This window comes from Leptidea sinapis, chromosome 15, assembly GCF_905404315.1.
Source record: "Leptidea sinapis chromosome 15, ilLepSina1.1, whole genome shotgun sequence".
NCBI classification, from domain to species: domain Eukaryota; kingdom Metazoa; phylum Arthropoda; class Insecta; order Lepidoptera; family Pieridae; genus Leptidea; species Leptidea sinapis.
In genome coordinates, this window is record NC_066279.1 from 12810151 (window position 1) to 12826536 (window position 16386).

At 38.2% G+C, this 16386-nt stretch overlaps 2 protein-coding genes across 6 annotated transcripts in view; both read right to left on the reverse strand.

The window, feature by feature from the left end:
- The window catches only part of LOC126968306 (zinc finger protein 883-like), an 87459-nt gene that overhangs the window by 53293 nt on the left and 17780 nt on the right, over positions 1–16386 (reverse strand). The window lies entirely within an intron of this gene.
- On the reverse strand, positions 61–1242 carry LOC126968337 (putative nuclease HARBI1). The gene is made up of 2 exons (XM_050813311.1): positions 963–1242; positions 61–865 (listed from the first exon to the last, which is right to left on the reverse strand). The coding sequence occupies exons 1-2, from the start codon at positions 1227–1229 to the stop codon at positions 104–106; spliced, it is 1029 nt and encodes a 342-aa protein (XP_050669268.1). The 5' UTR covers positions 1230–1242; the 3' UTR covers positions 61–103.

Below are 16386 nucleotides of genomic sequence, written 5' to 3' on the forward strand. Positions count from 1 at the left end.
TAATAGTAAAGATTAATATTTAAATTTTCCTTAAAGTAATGTACAAAAAAATTAAGTAACATATAAAAAAAGTAAAGTATAAAAACATAATAAGATGTAGGTGTTAACTAAAATGTCTTGCTATAAATGCAGCCATTATAACACTACCTCGTGCTGTATCACCAGTGAGAGGGACTGGAACTACAGCAAGATTGGTTAAGGGTTCAATCATTTCTTGATTGGTCTCAATACTAATATTATGCAGCACAGCACATGCCACTATAATATTACATGTATTTGACAGATTATTTTGCAGTTTTCTATTCAAACATGCAAATTTTCTTTTCCATACACCATTAAACCTTTCTGTAATATTTCTAGTACTGATATGGGCCCTATTATATCTGAATTCAGGTTGTGATTGTGGATTATGGACTGGTGTATACATGTATGATGCCTGGGCATAACCACTATCACCAATCAGTAAACCTGCCATTTCCCCTTCTTCAAATCTCATATAACACCTGCTATTAGTAAATATTCTAGAGTCATGGACAGATCCAGGCCAGCGTGCTACGATATCATATATTTCCATCCGAGGGCCACATACTATTTGCACATTAATTGAAAACCAACCTTTACGATTGCGAAATACTTCGCCATTTTGTCGGTTTGGATTTATTATTGGAATATGGGTACAATCAATGCATCCAATAACCCCAGGAAATCCAGCAACATGATGAAATTGAATCTTCACATTAGCTCGCTCAGGGACGTCAGGAAATTTAATAAAGCGCCTTATTTTAAAAGCTAAAGTTTTCGATACATTGGCCACAATCCTTGAAACAACTGATTGACTTATTTGGTGCAAGTCGCCGCAAACAATCTGTGTAAATACCGATTAAAGTTAAAATGTATACCAACAAAGCTTTGTATTGCAAATTGCAATCTTATGAATGTAGACAAGTTATAAGAATACTTACTTGAAAGTTTCCAGTTGCGTAAAATCGTAAGGCTGCTAGCATTTGGATCACGGGTGGAATCGGCAATCCACGATTGCTGTCTCCGGTATTTTGGAACAGCAGGGGTAACAAAAAGCTTGCCACAATATTTTTGGTGAAGCGGAATCTTATTCGAAATTCATTTTCATCATAAATTTCCATCGGATTTTCTGCATCTCGTAAATATCGTCGCGATAAGTAGTCGTAAGGACTATCGTACATATATTCAATAAAACTTTCGAAAGACATTATAAAAAATTAATGAAATAAAATTTGTAACTAACAATCAGTTATAAACTTCCTCAAGGTAGATGGCGATCAACCTTACATTTGACAGTTGGTTCCTCGACTCAAACTCACCTCGAGTGAAGGTGTTTGAGGTAAGGACAAAAATGACAACTGTGAATATGAAAACTCCTCAGTGAGGTTGAGTCGAGTCGAGGAAATCATGAGTTTACGACTTAGAATATGGGTGTAAGTACCTATACTGAACGATAGGAAATTTAATCTTGTGTTTATGAAATAATAATACTTTAGAATTTAGATCATTTATAAACCCTATGAAGCAAAATGATGATTTTTATTCTTCATATTATTTTGTCGTGATGTTTCCTGTTTTAAAAATAATTCCTTAGAAATGGCAATGATAATTTTCTCAGTAATGTAATAATAATACTTGTATCTACATCAGAGAACAAAAACCTATAATTTATTTTAATACGCTTTTATTAGCTTTATACGTATGTTAGTCGCAAAATCTTTGAACATGATTTTAACCCCTTTCAAAATGTCGGATTAACTCGAAATTTGGCATAAGTACTTGGACTTATAAATATTTTATAAACCACCCCACGCTTTTTTTTACAATAAAATCATTTTTTCTTACATTACTTACTATTTATTTTCTATTTTTTTGTGAGATTTTCTATATAAGCTTAGCATTATTTATTTTTTGAATACTAATTGTACCGGCAGAAATCCTCGACCTTTAAGTGCGAGATCGCTTTGTGTTTGATATAAAATGTAACTAGGTATGCTATATTCGGACAAAAAACTACTTACTGAAATATATATTAACGCTAATTTTTCAAGAAAAGTTTACATATTTCAACATATTCCATAGTAAATTAATAAAGAATGTCCTGTCGACCTTAACGTCCCGTTCACACATGGTAGTCCGTTTTACTGGTACGTTTTTAACGGATAAATAACGTCATAAATTTGTGCCCTGGTCACACTTAGGCACCGTATAACGTTCAACGGATCCGTCATTACTGGATGCGATGTGTGAACAGAAAACTCGCAGTATACCGCCGCTATTCTACAAGGACGGAAGCTGTCGTGTTGTATTGGTACTACATAGGTCGCACTAAAAGTATCGGGAATGGAATATTTCCACTGTTCCTGTCATACTAAAATCTTTTTAATTGAAAACACCTTGGTTTTAAATATCGAATACTATTTATTTATTTGAAAAAAAAATCTCGGTCTAGTCACAAGGTCTTTTCAAACTTGTTTAGTCGTTGAGAAAATGGAATTGATTCGAGAAAATTCTAGAACGATGATTTATTATGACTTTCGAAGTGGTTTAACACAAAAACAGTGTGTTCACCGGATGATTTCTGCATGTGGTGATGAAGCCCCATCCAAAACCACAATTTATCGCTGGTTTGCTGAATTTCAACGTGGACGTGTCAAGCTCAGTGATGATCCCTGACAAGGTCGTCCAAAAACTGCAGTCACCAAAGTATGCGATCAAAAAGGAGGTTTGAATTTCTTTCAACAATTAGATAGCTTTTGTCGGAATCTTAGTAACATAGTTGATTGTAATTTATCACAGAAATTTCTTGTTGTTGGAGACTTCAACATGAGTGACATTTTATGGCTTCAGTCTGACGTTGGTTATGTACCTTCTATTCCTACGAATCCCCGAAAGCAAGAATTTGTTAATCACATGAACCATTGCAGCCTTAGGCAATATAATTTTCATAAAAATAATATAGGTGGCATTTTGGATTTAGTTTTCTGTAATGACTTCGTTTTGGTTGCGCCTTGCTCCGCCTGAGGATGCCCTGCACCCAAGCCTAATTATTCAACCCTTATTTATCGAACTATGTGCACTTGACACACCAAAACGCACTGCTTATTCTTACATACGAGGTGACTACGACAAAATATGTTTACATTTATCGCAAATTGACTGGGACAATAGCCTTGTTTTGGTAGTGTTGACGATGCGGTTAATTACTTTTATTCAATCCTTTATAAACTTAGAGAACAATTTATTCCGATGCGTACTACAAAGATAGGCCAGTATCCGTCATGGTATAATACTCCATTAATAAAAATGATAAAAGAAAAATTTAAGTACCTCAAGAAATTCAAAATTTATGGTAATAAATCAAACGAACACAACTTTAGACTACTTAGAAATAGAGTTAAAGCAGCTGAAGATAATTGCTATAAAGAGTACATACCAAAATGGAAAATAACATTGCTGCCAACCCTACGAAGTTTTGGTCTTATATGAAGAGTAAAAGGGTTAGTAGTGTATATCCTGCAACAATGACTTATTCTGGTACTAGCAGTGACACTGGTCCAGGAATCTGCGATCTATTCTCTTCATACTTTCGATCGACTTTTTTGGCTCCTGACACTCAACCTGACAATGTTTCGTCTTTTCCAAATTTACAAAATACGTCTTGCAGTATTTCCTCTATTGAAGTGTCTGCAGAGGAGGTTCGACGATTCTTGAATCATCTAGATCTCAGTAAGTCAGCTGGTCCCGACACCATACCAGCACTACTTCTAGTTAATTGCGCCAACGAACTGTTTAAGCCAGTGACAATACTCTTTCGTCGTTCCGTTACTGAGGGAATTATGCCAGCTATATGGAAATCAGCATTAATATCACCGATTCACAAGAAAGGTTCTAAGAATCAAATAGAAAACTACAGACCTATTAGTAAGTTATGTTTGTTAGCAAAAATCTTAGAGCGTATTGTGTACAACCAGCTATACAATAACATTAAATCAACGTTTATCCCTCAACAGCACGGTTTCTTGAGAGGAAGGTCAACTGTGACAAATCTAATTACTTTTAATGATCACTCAACATTTCATATGGATAAAGGTTCTCAGGTTGACACTGTCTATACTGACTACAGCAAGGCTTTTGACCGTTATGACCATAGTATACTACTGTCAAAATTATATTCTCTAGGCATCCATGGTGATTTGTATAGATGGTTTTCTTCCTACGTTTTAAATAGGTCTCAAGCGGTTGTTCTGAATGGTTATACGTCGACGTGGGTTAATATTCCGTCAGGCGTTCCTCAGGGATAATTGTTGGGACCCCTGCTATTTGTTATATTTATTAACGATATCAGCTCATGCTTTACGAATTCAGAGTTTTTATTATTTGCTGACGACATGAAAATCTTCAAGACTGTTAACAATCTTCATGATGCTTTACTTCTCCAAGATGACTTGAACAGGCTGGATAACTATTGTACACTCAACAAGTTAGATTTGAATGTCTCTAAATGCTTTTTTATAAACTTTTCTCGTAAACGAAACGTTTTTGAATATAACTATAAGATGAAAAATCAAAATTTAGCTGTTATAAAAAACATTAAAGATCTAGTTGTAAATTCATGACAATAAATTAATGTTCGATGACCATGTTAATGCTGTAGTAAATAGAGCCTATCAGGCTCTTGGATTTATAATCCGTGCTTCACAGAATTTTAAAAGAATGAAAACTATAAAAATTATCTATTTCGCCTACGTACGTAGTCATCTAGAGTACGGGTCTCAAATTTGGAATCCCTGTTATAAAATTTACTCAGACAACATCGAGAGAATCCAAAGGAAATTCACGCGTTACCTGTCATATAAATTTAATATACCAATGTCTGAATATCCACAGCGAAGCCTGATGTTCCATCTAGTTCCATTACATCAGAGGCGAAACATATCTGACATCGCGTTCTTACTGAAATTAGCCCAAAATAACATTGATAGTCCGGAGCTTCTTAGCAAAATTAATCTTAATGTTCCTACTCGTAGTCTTAGGAAACCGGCTTTGTTTGGCATCGATTCCAGCCACACTAACTACCGGAAAAATAGCTTTTTTCCTCGTTGCATGCGGCAGTTCAACAAGCTTAACCATGATGACCGTTTTGACCTCTTTACTTGTAGTCCTCGTGTAGCTAAGAATGTGCTTACCAAAGACAGTGTCGATGTAAGTCTAACATAAAAAAAAGAAAGCACTTAATCTCATATGTTAGAACCTATTTTGTGTTACAGTATTGTTTGTGTTATATATTAATCTGAGCTTAAGCAATTTAAAAACATATGTGGAAGCTTGTAATTAGCATTTATTAATCTATTTGTTGTGTAAAATTTGTAAAAATGGCTGTAAGTTTCCCAAATAAAAAAAAATAAATACATTTCGGAGTTGTGTCCTTTAGTAAGGAACGGAATAATATTCTTTAAAATGTAACAATATACCTTTTTTTTATATGAGAGGGGGCAAGAGGCTCACGGGATAGGGAGAGGTGAGGCAACCGCCCATGGACATCCGCAACAACAGGTGTGTCAAGAAATGCGTTGAGGGCCTTTAAGGTGAGAGTATGCTTTTTTCTTGAAGGTCCCTAAGTCGTATCTGTTCGGGAAGACCGCTGCCGGTAGTTGATTCCACAAAGTGGCTGTGCGAGGCAAGAAATTTCGAACAAAACGCGCGGTTTTGGAAAGCCAGACGTCTACGTGATGCGGATGGTACTTTGCACGTAATATCCGATGGTGTAATTCGGCCGCTGGAATCAACCCGAACAGCTCCTCTGAGCACTCCCCGTGATAAATGCGGTAGAAGATGCAGAGAGAACCCACATCTCTACGCAATGCTAGAGAATCAAGTCGATCGGAGATGACTTGATCGTCGATGATTCGAGCCGCTCTTCGTTGTATGCGGTTATAAAGTTGCAGGCGGTGGCTTTTAGTGCAGTACTGTCTCGCCTTACTGAGTACACCAAGCTCTTTAGAGGCCAGTTTGGCCTTCTCTTCCAAGTGACCACGGAACTGAACGTCGCTCGATATATTGACGCCAAGTATGCCAGTACAGGCTGTGGCAGTTAGAGGAGTGATCTCGAATCGACGGGATACGACAAAGGGAGACTTTTTAGTGGTGAACGCACAAACTTGTGTCTTCTTGGGGTTGAATTTGGAATTTTGTCGGCCCCATTCCGAGACTATACAAGGCATAGTCTCGATTTCAGACACAAGTTTGATCCGGTTCTCGTCGACGCTTTCCCGGGATATGTTGGCACGGCCGGTGGAGGAAGCATACTCTGTGCTGTCGTCTGCATAGCAATGAATATTGCTGATTTGCAGCATATCATTGATATGCAGAAGAAACAGCGTAGGGGATAGCACACAGCCTTGCGGGACACCAGCGTTTATGGGTTTTAAACTCACCGCCAACGCCTCTCCCTTCGACTCAACCGCTTGCGCCCATTTATGGGTGAGGTACGCAAGAAGATCACCAGCTGAGCGACCCTGACAGAAACCGTACTGGCAGTAGCTGATCAGCTAGTGCCCCTCTAGGTATCCCAAGAGCTGGCGGTTGATGATCGACTCCATTACTTTGGAGAAAATGGAGGTAATGGCAATGGGGGGGGGGGGGGGGCGGGGGTAGTTGGACGGATCTGAGCGTACACCTTTCTTAGGGATCGGTTGCCCTAAAGCCGCCTTCCATAATTTCGGGACTACGCCTGATGAGTAGGAAAAGGTAGAGCCGGAAAAGACGGGTAAGGACCGGCGCCAGTTCCGGAGCACATGTCCGCAGCACTATCGGGGGAATGCCATCGGGCCCGCTCGATTTGTGAATGTCCAAGGTGAGAAGCGCCTTAAGCACGGCACCATGCCGGATTTTTACCTCCGGCATATAAGAATCGCACCGCGGAATATGCGGTGGTGGTGCACCTTGGTCATCCATAGTCGAGTTGGATGCGAAGAGGGAGCCCAGGAGATCAGCTTTCTCTTTCGCGTCATGGGCCAGCGAGTCATCATCCCTGTGCAGTGGCGGTATGGCTGGCTGGCAGAAGTTTCCTTGGACAGCCTTGGCGAGCGACCAGAACGCACGAGTTCCCGAGGGAAAGCGTGCAAGTCTCTCGCCAATTCTGCCAATGTGCTTCGACTTCGCGTCAGCAATAACTCTTTTGAAGGACCTGGAGGCATGATTGAAGTGTTTTTTAAGTTCGCTGGAATTCGCATCATTAGATACCACCGCATTGACCCAAGCCTGATAGCACTCCTGCTTTCGGCGAGAGGCCATTTTGCAGGAGCGGTCAAACCATGGTTGGGACCTGCCACCGATAGGCACAGAGGAGGATGGAATGAAGAGTTCCATACCTTGCAGTACCACATCCTCCACGGGTAGGATGCAAAAAAGCACCGCATCTCGTCCCACTCTGCCACACGCGGCGACAGCCTAAGAAGCGGGGCCGTGATCGGCACGGTGTTCCGGATCAGGCAGTGGTCCAACGATCCCAGAGGAGGGTCAACGGAAACTGGGTAGACGTCCGGATGTGAGGTCAACAGAAAGTCCAACAGTGAAGGTGTATGATCTTGCACATCTGGGATTCGCGTTGGCGCAATAACCAGTTGCGTCAGACCAAATGCTAAGGCGAAGTCGTGAACAGATCTCCCTGCATGATCGGTGGTACGTGAGCCTAGCCATTCGGCGTGGTGGGCGTTAAAATCGCCAAGAAACACGATCTCTGCAGTGGGGATCTGCTCCAACACGGAATCTGTAGCCATTTGGATGTGTTCGAGGAGCCGGTCAGTCTCTGCGTTACCGCTATGGGACCTATACAGGCATGCGTAGATTCGCGGATGGTCATCGCAGTCTACACGCAGCCAGATGATGGATAGGTCCTGTCCTTCAAGAAAACTCAGGCGTCGAGAACAGACATCCTTCCTGACGTAAACGAACACGCCAGCCCGTGGTATAAAGGAGTGTTCCAAATTATACCCCGGGTAGGAAAGGTAAGATGAATCAGCCAGGGAGGATATCTATAATAATAATAATAATAAACTTTATTGGCAACATAATTACACTGCTAAAATTAGTCATAGTTTATAATATAATAACTTTAACAAACAAGTAATTTTAACTTAAAATATTAGATTAAAATTATAAGTTAACAAAATTATGAACTTAAACTATAAAAACCACTAAAAAATAATTAAAACAGACCTAGTAAAATTAAAATAAATAAAACAATTAGATTGAGGAGCAGTCCAATCACTTTAGTATTGCCAATCGGAGGCCCACTCAGTATTAGAGATGGAGAACACATTATATATTACAATATATTTTTACAACAGTATAACACATTATAAAATTTGCCACTAGACTGTTATAATATAAATTATTTCTATAGTGTTATAATTCGTTTGAAATTTAATTACAGCGCCATCTATGCACACGAGCGGAAAGTGGTGCGTTTCTTTAATGAAATTAAAATTTTGTAAATTTAATATTTTTAATAGATGGCACTTTTTCGTATTCGCCTTAGTAAGTGCTTAGTCTTCAAAGTAATGTGAACACTTCGTATATCACAATAAAAACTATTTTTACTTGCGACGAACAAATATAAAATTATAACACTGTTGTTTTAGATTGAAAAGTATTGTAAACACTCTCGCTATAAACATTAGAGCTATTTTTACTTGCGATGAGACGAAGATAAATAACATTTTGGATAAAACAACACTTTCATTCATTATATTTCCAATGAGAATCATTATTTGCGAGTTTTTAAATTGACAAACTGCTAGTTGTGTTTCGAAAATTATTATTATCACTTTTAAAGTAAAATGTTTGTAAAAACTATAGTATGAATTGTAAATTAAATGGATATGTGTATTATATAATACGTCTTCAGTTGTTTTTATTTTTTTATGTAAATAGACAAGTGTTAGTGTAAAAATAAAATTTGTGAATAGTGTAAATATACGTTTAGTTAATAGTTTCTTTAACTCATTAGTCGACAAGATTGTTCTGTGTAGGTACACAGGTAAAAAAAAGCTTTCTAAAAAGCACAACAAAAAATACCATCTACCTAGTACCTACTTAGTGTTAAAGAAATTATTCCTCTTCAAATATGTTATATTATAACACTAAATAACATCAAACCGCGACAACAACTATCATGGTAAATAATTTCGATAAAAATTTATAATATCTAATATATATTATAACAGTTTACAACAACAGTTAGAAAAATATAACACAACAGTATAATTCATTGAAAAATTATAACAGTTTAGCCCACCTCTGCTCAGTATACGTCGAGCCTTCAGAGACTCGACACTGATTTTCAGTAGGCACCGTGTTACGCAGCACGGACAGCGACTGCGGTATACAAATATTTCCTACATCTTAATTACAATTTAAATACATATTTCTACACTGAAAGCAAAATTTTATAACTATATTAGCAAAATAAATAATAAATTTTTATAACACAACTACAGTCATAGTTTATTATTGAAAAATTTAAAAATTCGCGGACACAGGTTATAAAGAGAATAGGTAAGAAGAAAGAAAAAATAAAAAATAAATTGGCAATAGACACGTTATTTGGCCATAACAAAAAGGTAATATTAATTTATTTTATTTTCAGAATAATTTTAAATAATAATAGTTGGTTTGTACAATATGTTTGCATGGGAAAAAATATTATAATATCAATTTGTAAAGATCCAGGGTGTTTCAAGTAATGCTACTTTATGTATTATAAATTGAAGTTACTGTTTTTCTAATACTTATGGGTTATTGATTGCTTAATTGTTTCTGAAATAAAAGAGTCTTATATTTTAATTTGAAACTCGAAGTTGTTTTCAGGTCACAGAGAGGAGGTGGCAAGTCATTCCAACATTTAGTGGCTGTAAACTTGAAACTACCCCGAAAAGCTGCACTCCTGTGTAACGGCATTTGTAATCTATACTTAGATGCTCTTGTGACGTATTCACTAGTATTATCTTTCAACCAATGTAATTTACTATAAAGATATAGCGGCACTTTATACTTTATTATATTGAAAAGAAGCGAAACAAAGTGTAAATGCATACGATAATCCATTTTTAAAATTCTATTTTTATTTAAATAAGGTGTTACGTGAGCACGCCGTGGAATGTCGAAGCAGTAGCGTGCACATGCGTTTTGCACACGTTGTATTAAATTCTTAGTATGTGCAAGTAAGCGTGGCCCTACTACTGTATCAGCATAATTAAACTTGGATAAGACCAGGGCTTCGCATAGCTTGATGCGCACTACCGGTAAAATAAAATCTCTTATGCGATAAAGAATCTTTAAACGATAAAAGCAATTCTGAGAAATATTTAGAACGTGTTTTTCGAAACGAAGCCTTTTATCCATTATGGGTTATAATAAATAAAAAAGATTGCGCGCCTCGGTAACTCGTTGTATACGCTCTCCCTTTATTTGTATGTCAGGGTCGTAGTGTGATATTGCCTTTATTTGTCGTTCGGTACCAAGTATCATGAATTTTGTTTTACTCGAATTTAAGAGTAGGCAATTCGATTCTGACCATCGTACGATACGTTCTAAGTCGTTATTTAGTTCTACCATAGCTGAACGTGTATTTTCTGGCTTAAATTAAATATATAATTGTATATCATCTGCGTATATATGATAATTGCAGTGTTTTATTTCCTTTATGATATCCGCAGTGTAAATAATAAATAAGATAGGGCCTAATATAGATCCTTGCGGAATACCTTTTTTAACCTCACTACACTCTGACCGATCGACGTTGCCGTTCTCATGTCTTACGTCTACTACTTGAGTGCGATCTTTCATATAACTTTCCAACCATAATAATGTTGCTGTAGAAAAACCATAATATGATAGCTTGGACAGAAGCAACGATACATTTAAACAGTCGAATTCCCTAGTATAGTCTAGAAGCACTAACATAGAACCCTCTCCTTTGTCCTGAGCAGTCAAAATATCATCAACTACGTTAATGAGAGCAGTCGCGGTACCTCTCTGTTTCCTAAACCCGGACTGCAGATCTGGTAAGATGTTATTTAATTCCAGATAAGTTCTCAGTTGTTCAGAAACGACTTTTTCTAATATTTTAGACAGGCATGGTAATATGCTGATAGGCCGTATGTCCTTAAGGTTATTCGGGTTATTTGTTTTTGGGATAGGCTTGATGATGGCCTGACGCCACTTGCTTGGAAAAGTACTAGTTAAAATTGACGTGTTCACTATTTTGGTTATTATTTGCAAGGTGTAATCTAGTGTAGCTAAGACCATTTCAAGTGAGATACCATCATGTCCAGTTGCGTTTGAGGTTAGTGATTTAATGTGCTTATGGATATCAAGCTCTGTGACAGTTTTCAAGCTGAAGGTGGAGTTCCTAAATTTGTGATTCTTGTAAAAGTTTATATATTTTTCAGTAACATTTTTATTACCAGGCACTTTAAGAAAATGGTTATTTATTAAATTTGGGTATTTTAAGTTATAAGGCAATATGAAATCACTCTTTTTACTATTAATGTTTAAATTATTTTTTATGTGTTGCCAAAGGAATTGAGGATTACGTATGTTTTTGTTCATATGTGTGTTATAGTATGCCTTTTTTTCATTTTTTATAGCAGTGTAAACCGTGTTTCGGAGACTTTTATAATAAGCTAAGTGGGCTTCAATGTTGGTCTTTTGGGCTCTAATAAATGCTTTATCTCGGAGTTTCATCATTAATTTTATATTATAAGTTATCCAAGGAAAACGTCTTTCTTTAATGCATACAGGTTTAAGTGGGGCCAATTTATCAAAAATGCGCAGTAATTCACTGTCAAATATATTGACCATATCATTTAAGTTTTCTCTTTGGTACATATATTCCCAGTTATACATATCTAAGGTTTTTCTTAATTCAGCTGGTTCAATATTTTTGATATTTCGGATATATATGTTTTTTGGGTGTATATTTACTTTATCGACATGTAATATACAAGACAAAAACGCATGATTACTTAAGTTACTGATATAATCTACTGATATACTATGAATGTTGGTATCTGTGCAGATTAAATCTAAAAGAGTTTGACTATGGCTCGTAAAATGAGTCGGCTCGCTTACAAATAGCTTCAATTTATACGATGTCAAAAAATCAGATAGCATATTAGTACTATTATTATTAATGTCTAACATATTAATATTAAAATCGCCAATTAGGATATAATAATCACACCAAGAGAATTCAGCCAGTGAAGCACATAAAGCGTCCAGAAAACATTGCACGTTCAGCCATGGGGGTCTGTAGGCTGTGCCTATTACTATTTTGTATTTCTTGGCTTTTATATACAGCCACATTTGCTCAACAATTGGGGAATAGGGATGCTTGCAGGCAATCCGTGCTTAATGTAGAAACCTACACCACCACCTCTTTCCCTTACCTCCCTTGGCCGCGGAATATGGCGTAATGAATATCCAGAGATATTTGGGGCGCGGCCTTCCTCCCCTGGTCTTAGCCAAGTTTCATTCATATCTAATATATCTATGCAATGTCTTTCAACTGCAACGATAAGTTCTTCATGGTTTGTGCCAAGTGATCCTGGATTTATAAAACCAATTTTTAAATGACGTCTTTGAGTAGCCATTTAAAAAAGATATGAACTTATACTTATATATATTAAAATCGTATATTTTAAAATAGCAATAATCAAATTTATATTTGTTAATTTTACTCTTAATACGTAATCTATGATCCTTGACACGAATTTAAACTGATGTTTTATCCAAACATTAATATTACCGCATTTATAATTTGTAGTTTGATGTTTAGGTAGATAAAAAACAACATAAATATAATAATAATAAGGCGCGTCACAATACACTAAATTTAAAACAATCTTGTTGCAATGGGAATACCTATTTACAGTGATACTATATAATATAAAATAAAGAAAAATATTTAAAATAGTGTTTTTACATATTAAAAACAAATTTATAACTAGCCAAAAACCCTGTGAAAATCGGTTTCATCTTTCAACCTGTACACCACTGAGTCTGTCCCTTTCCGGGCATAGATCTTCCCTTCCCGGGTCCAGACATATCTCCAATTGTGACGCCTTCCTTCTTCTCTGGCCTTAAAAATAGCTGTGTATTAGTTCTCGTCAGCCTTTCATTTATAAAAACGAGTTGACTCAACTTGTAGGTCAAGGCCAGAGGTATCGACACCTCGGTGCGTACGCGCTGCCCTCAGTAGTTCATCGCGAGGTGCGCGACGCGCCAGACGCACTATAATTGATCGAGGCTTCGCTCTTTCCCCGGTTGCAGTATTCAAAACCCTCGGACCCGCACGTTCTATATGTACTACATCGCGATCCTCGAGTGTTACACCGATCTTTGTGGCAATCACGCTTGCAATGTGACGGACGCTTTCGCCATTTCGTTCCGGTATCCCAGTGATCTCAATGTCGTTTAACAAGTTAGACTGTTCGCGATCTGTGTCTCGGTTAAAAAGAGCAGGGCCGGCTTCGCCGTCTCCAGGTGAAAGTGGACGGCATTTAAATTTGAGCGAAGCCCCCTGATGTTGCAAAAGTCCACAGCGAGTGTGGAGGAGGGTGGTTTGAGCCTCCTGCTCTGTTTGCCCCGAGTCACCGCAGATTTGCCCCCTCCAGAATACGCGGGGCAGCCTGGGCAACCACTGTTAGGTACAGGCCCTAATTGTGGACGCCCAGGGACGGATTCTCCAGGGCTGCATAGCCTGGTACCGTCCTGGAGTAGTCTCTTTTTAGTCTGTGCTGCCATTTGTATTTGAGAGAGGGGGGGTGTAGGCCTCCGGATACCCCACTCACCGGACGAAACACAGCAGGATAGCCGCTATTTCACGCCGGTTTCGAGTGGGGGAGTGGTATTTCTCCGGGCGTGCCGGCCCAATTCGGTTGTGTCCGTGAGGACCCAACATGGCACTACCACTCCTGCTATGGGTTCTGGGCTCTATACAATTTCTTGGCAACGGAGGGTTTTTTGTTTCTTTAATTACATACTTTTGTACCTCTACCACCAGAATAATCAATAAAAAATTTCAAATTCTTTATTTTGAAAAAGGAACACGTAAGTATTTTAAAAACTTATTTCGATTTTGCGCCGATTCACATATTTTTTCGTGTTCATTATCAAATTACAATACAACAGTTAGCCTGGATATAGAGAAGGCCTTTGATCGTGATATGGCACAAGGCGCTCCTCTCAAAACTTCCATCATTTGGGCTTCCCGAGGGCTTATGCAAGTGGATCTCCAGCTTCCTCACTTGGGCGCAGCATACAGGTCGTTGTCGACGGTTATTGCTCGAACCCAAAGCCCGTAAACGCTGGACTGCCCCAAGGCTGTGTGCTATCTCCCACGCTGTTGCTTCTGCATTTCAATGATATGTTGGACACCTCCAACATACATTGCTGTGCAGACGACAGCGCTGGTGATGCGGTATACACGGGCCATGCAGGTCTCTCTCGGGAAATCGTCGACCAGTGCCGGGAGAAACTTGTGTCTTCTATCGTGAAGTTCGCGGAATGGGGTAAATTGAACCTCGTCTAATTTAAGCCCCAGAAGACTCAAGTTTGTGCGTTTACCACTAAAAAACCCCATTTGTCGTATCACCGCTCTTCGACAACACTTCCCTTAAAGCCTCGCCTCGTATTGGAATACTGGGTCTCGAAATCTCGAGCGATTGCCAATCCCGTGGCCATCTGGAGGGCAAAGCTAAATTGGCTTCGAAAAAGCTGGGCGTCATTAATAGAGCACGGCAATACTTCAAGCCGGCCCACATTCTAGCACTCTAAAAAGCGCAGGTCCGGCCACACATGGAGTATTGGTGTCATCTCTGGTCTGGCGCACACCAGTATCAGCTCGATCCGTTTGACCGCGTGCAACGCAGAGCAGCTCGAATTGCGGGGACCCAGTGCTCTGTGAACGGCTGGATCACTTGGTGTTGCGTAGAGACGTCGCTTCATTGTGTGTCTTCTACCGCATTTATCACGGGGAGTGTTCCGAAGAGCTGTTTAACCTGATTCCTGCCGCCGAATTCTACCTTCGAACGACACGCCACAATTCAGGATATCCTCCCCACCATCTGGATATGTGGCGGTCCTCCACAGTCCGGTTTTCAAGCTTCCGAGTTTTCTTCAACGTACTACAAAGCTGTGGAATGAGTTTCCTTGTTGTTTCCGGGACGATACGACATGGGTACTTTCAAAAAAAGCGCGCACATTATTTATTTCATTAGCACAGATAATTTATGAATTTGCGCAATCTGCCATTTTAGTACGCCCTCTTGGGCGTAGTATTAGTTTCCGCACTTTGGGACTACGCCTGCGTATCTAGTTGGAGTACAGCGGAGATATTTATCTCCCCGCAACTAAGCGAAACAAGGAAAAAAAATAAATTGCACATTAATTTAGGTATATAAATTTTATTATATATATTATAATGTTTTATTAAATAACAATAAACAATTTTAATTATAATTATATTGCAAAATATTTAACGTTAGAATTTTGCTATAATTCATTACACATATTCTTAAGGTGTTATTGAAACTCATTTGCAAAATAACGGGCGGTTTTAATTTTTTCCGTCCCTTTAGAAAATACAATACCAAAAGAGGTTTTCATCATTTGAGAATTTTACTGGCACATATTTTATGAAGAGTTGTTGTGCATAAAAAATTTATTCCAAATTCAAATTTACGACATAGTCAAACTTTAACAAAAATTGCATTGCGTATCGTGGTGGAAATCGTTAATAGTTTGTATTAACTCTAAATCATTTTTAAATTAGTATTGTCGAATTGTCTTATTTCCTTGATATTTAAAGTCTTGATACTATTATTTAGTGGTCTCTTAATGATAACAGCGAGCAAAATTATAGCGTTACTTGAGGAAGGGTGTACTCAATGTTATGTGCCCCAGAGGCTAACTGTAAGTCGTTCGACTTTCCAGACGACTTGGCAAGAGACTGGTCCCGTCAGTAGAAGTCCTGGGTCTGGAAGAAAACCATGCCCAGAAGCTCGAGATGACTGCTTCCTGATAAACCAGGCATTGAGAAATTGCAAATCTTGTAGTCGACCTCAAAAAGACTAGAAGAAATGTGTGCAAAGCAGCTTATGAACTGTCAGGAACATCTGTTCCTGACAGCTAGTTACTACTACTACTAGTTACAGCTAGATAGCTGTTTAGACTCTTGGATCATTTTTTATTAATTCCATCGATCCAAAAGACTTTATTATACTATAATAGTACATTATTCTAATAGCAACTCGGCTAATGCTAGACCACATGTTACAATTTCTTTTAAAAATAGTA

Excerpts from the sequence above, each read along its gene's own strand:
- LOC126968337 (XM_050813311.1), bottom strand. The coding sequence starts at position 1,229 with ATGTCTTTCGAAAGTTTTATTGAATATATGTACGATAGTCCTTACGAC. Across the intron at positions 866-962 it reads ACGCAACTGGAAACTTTCAA|ATTGTTTGCGGCGACTTGCA; the intron begins GTAAGTATTCTT and ends GTATTTACACAG.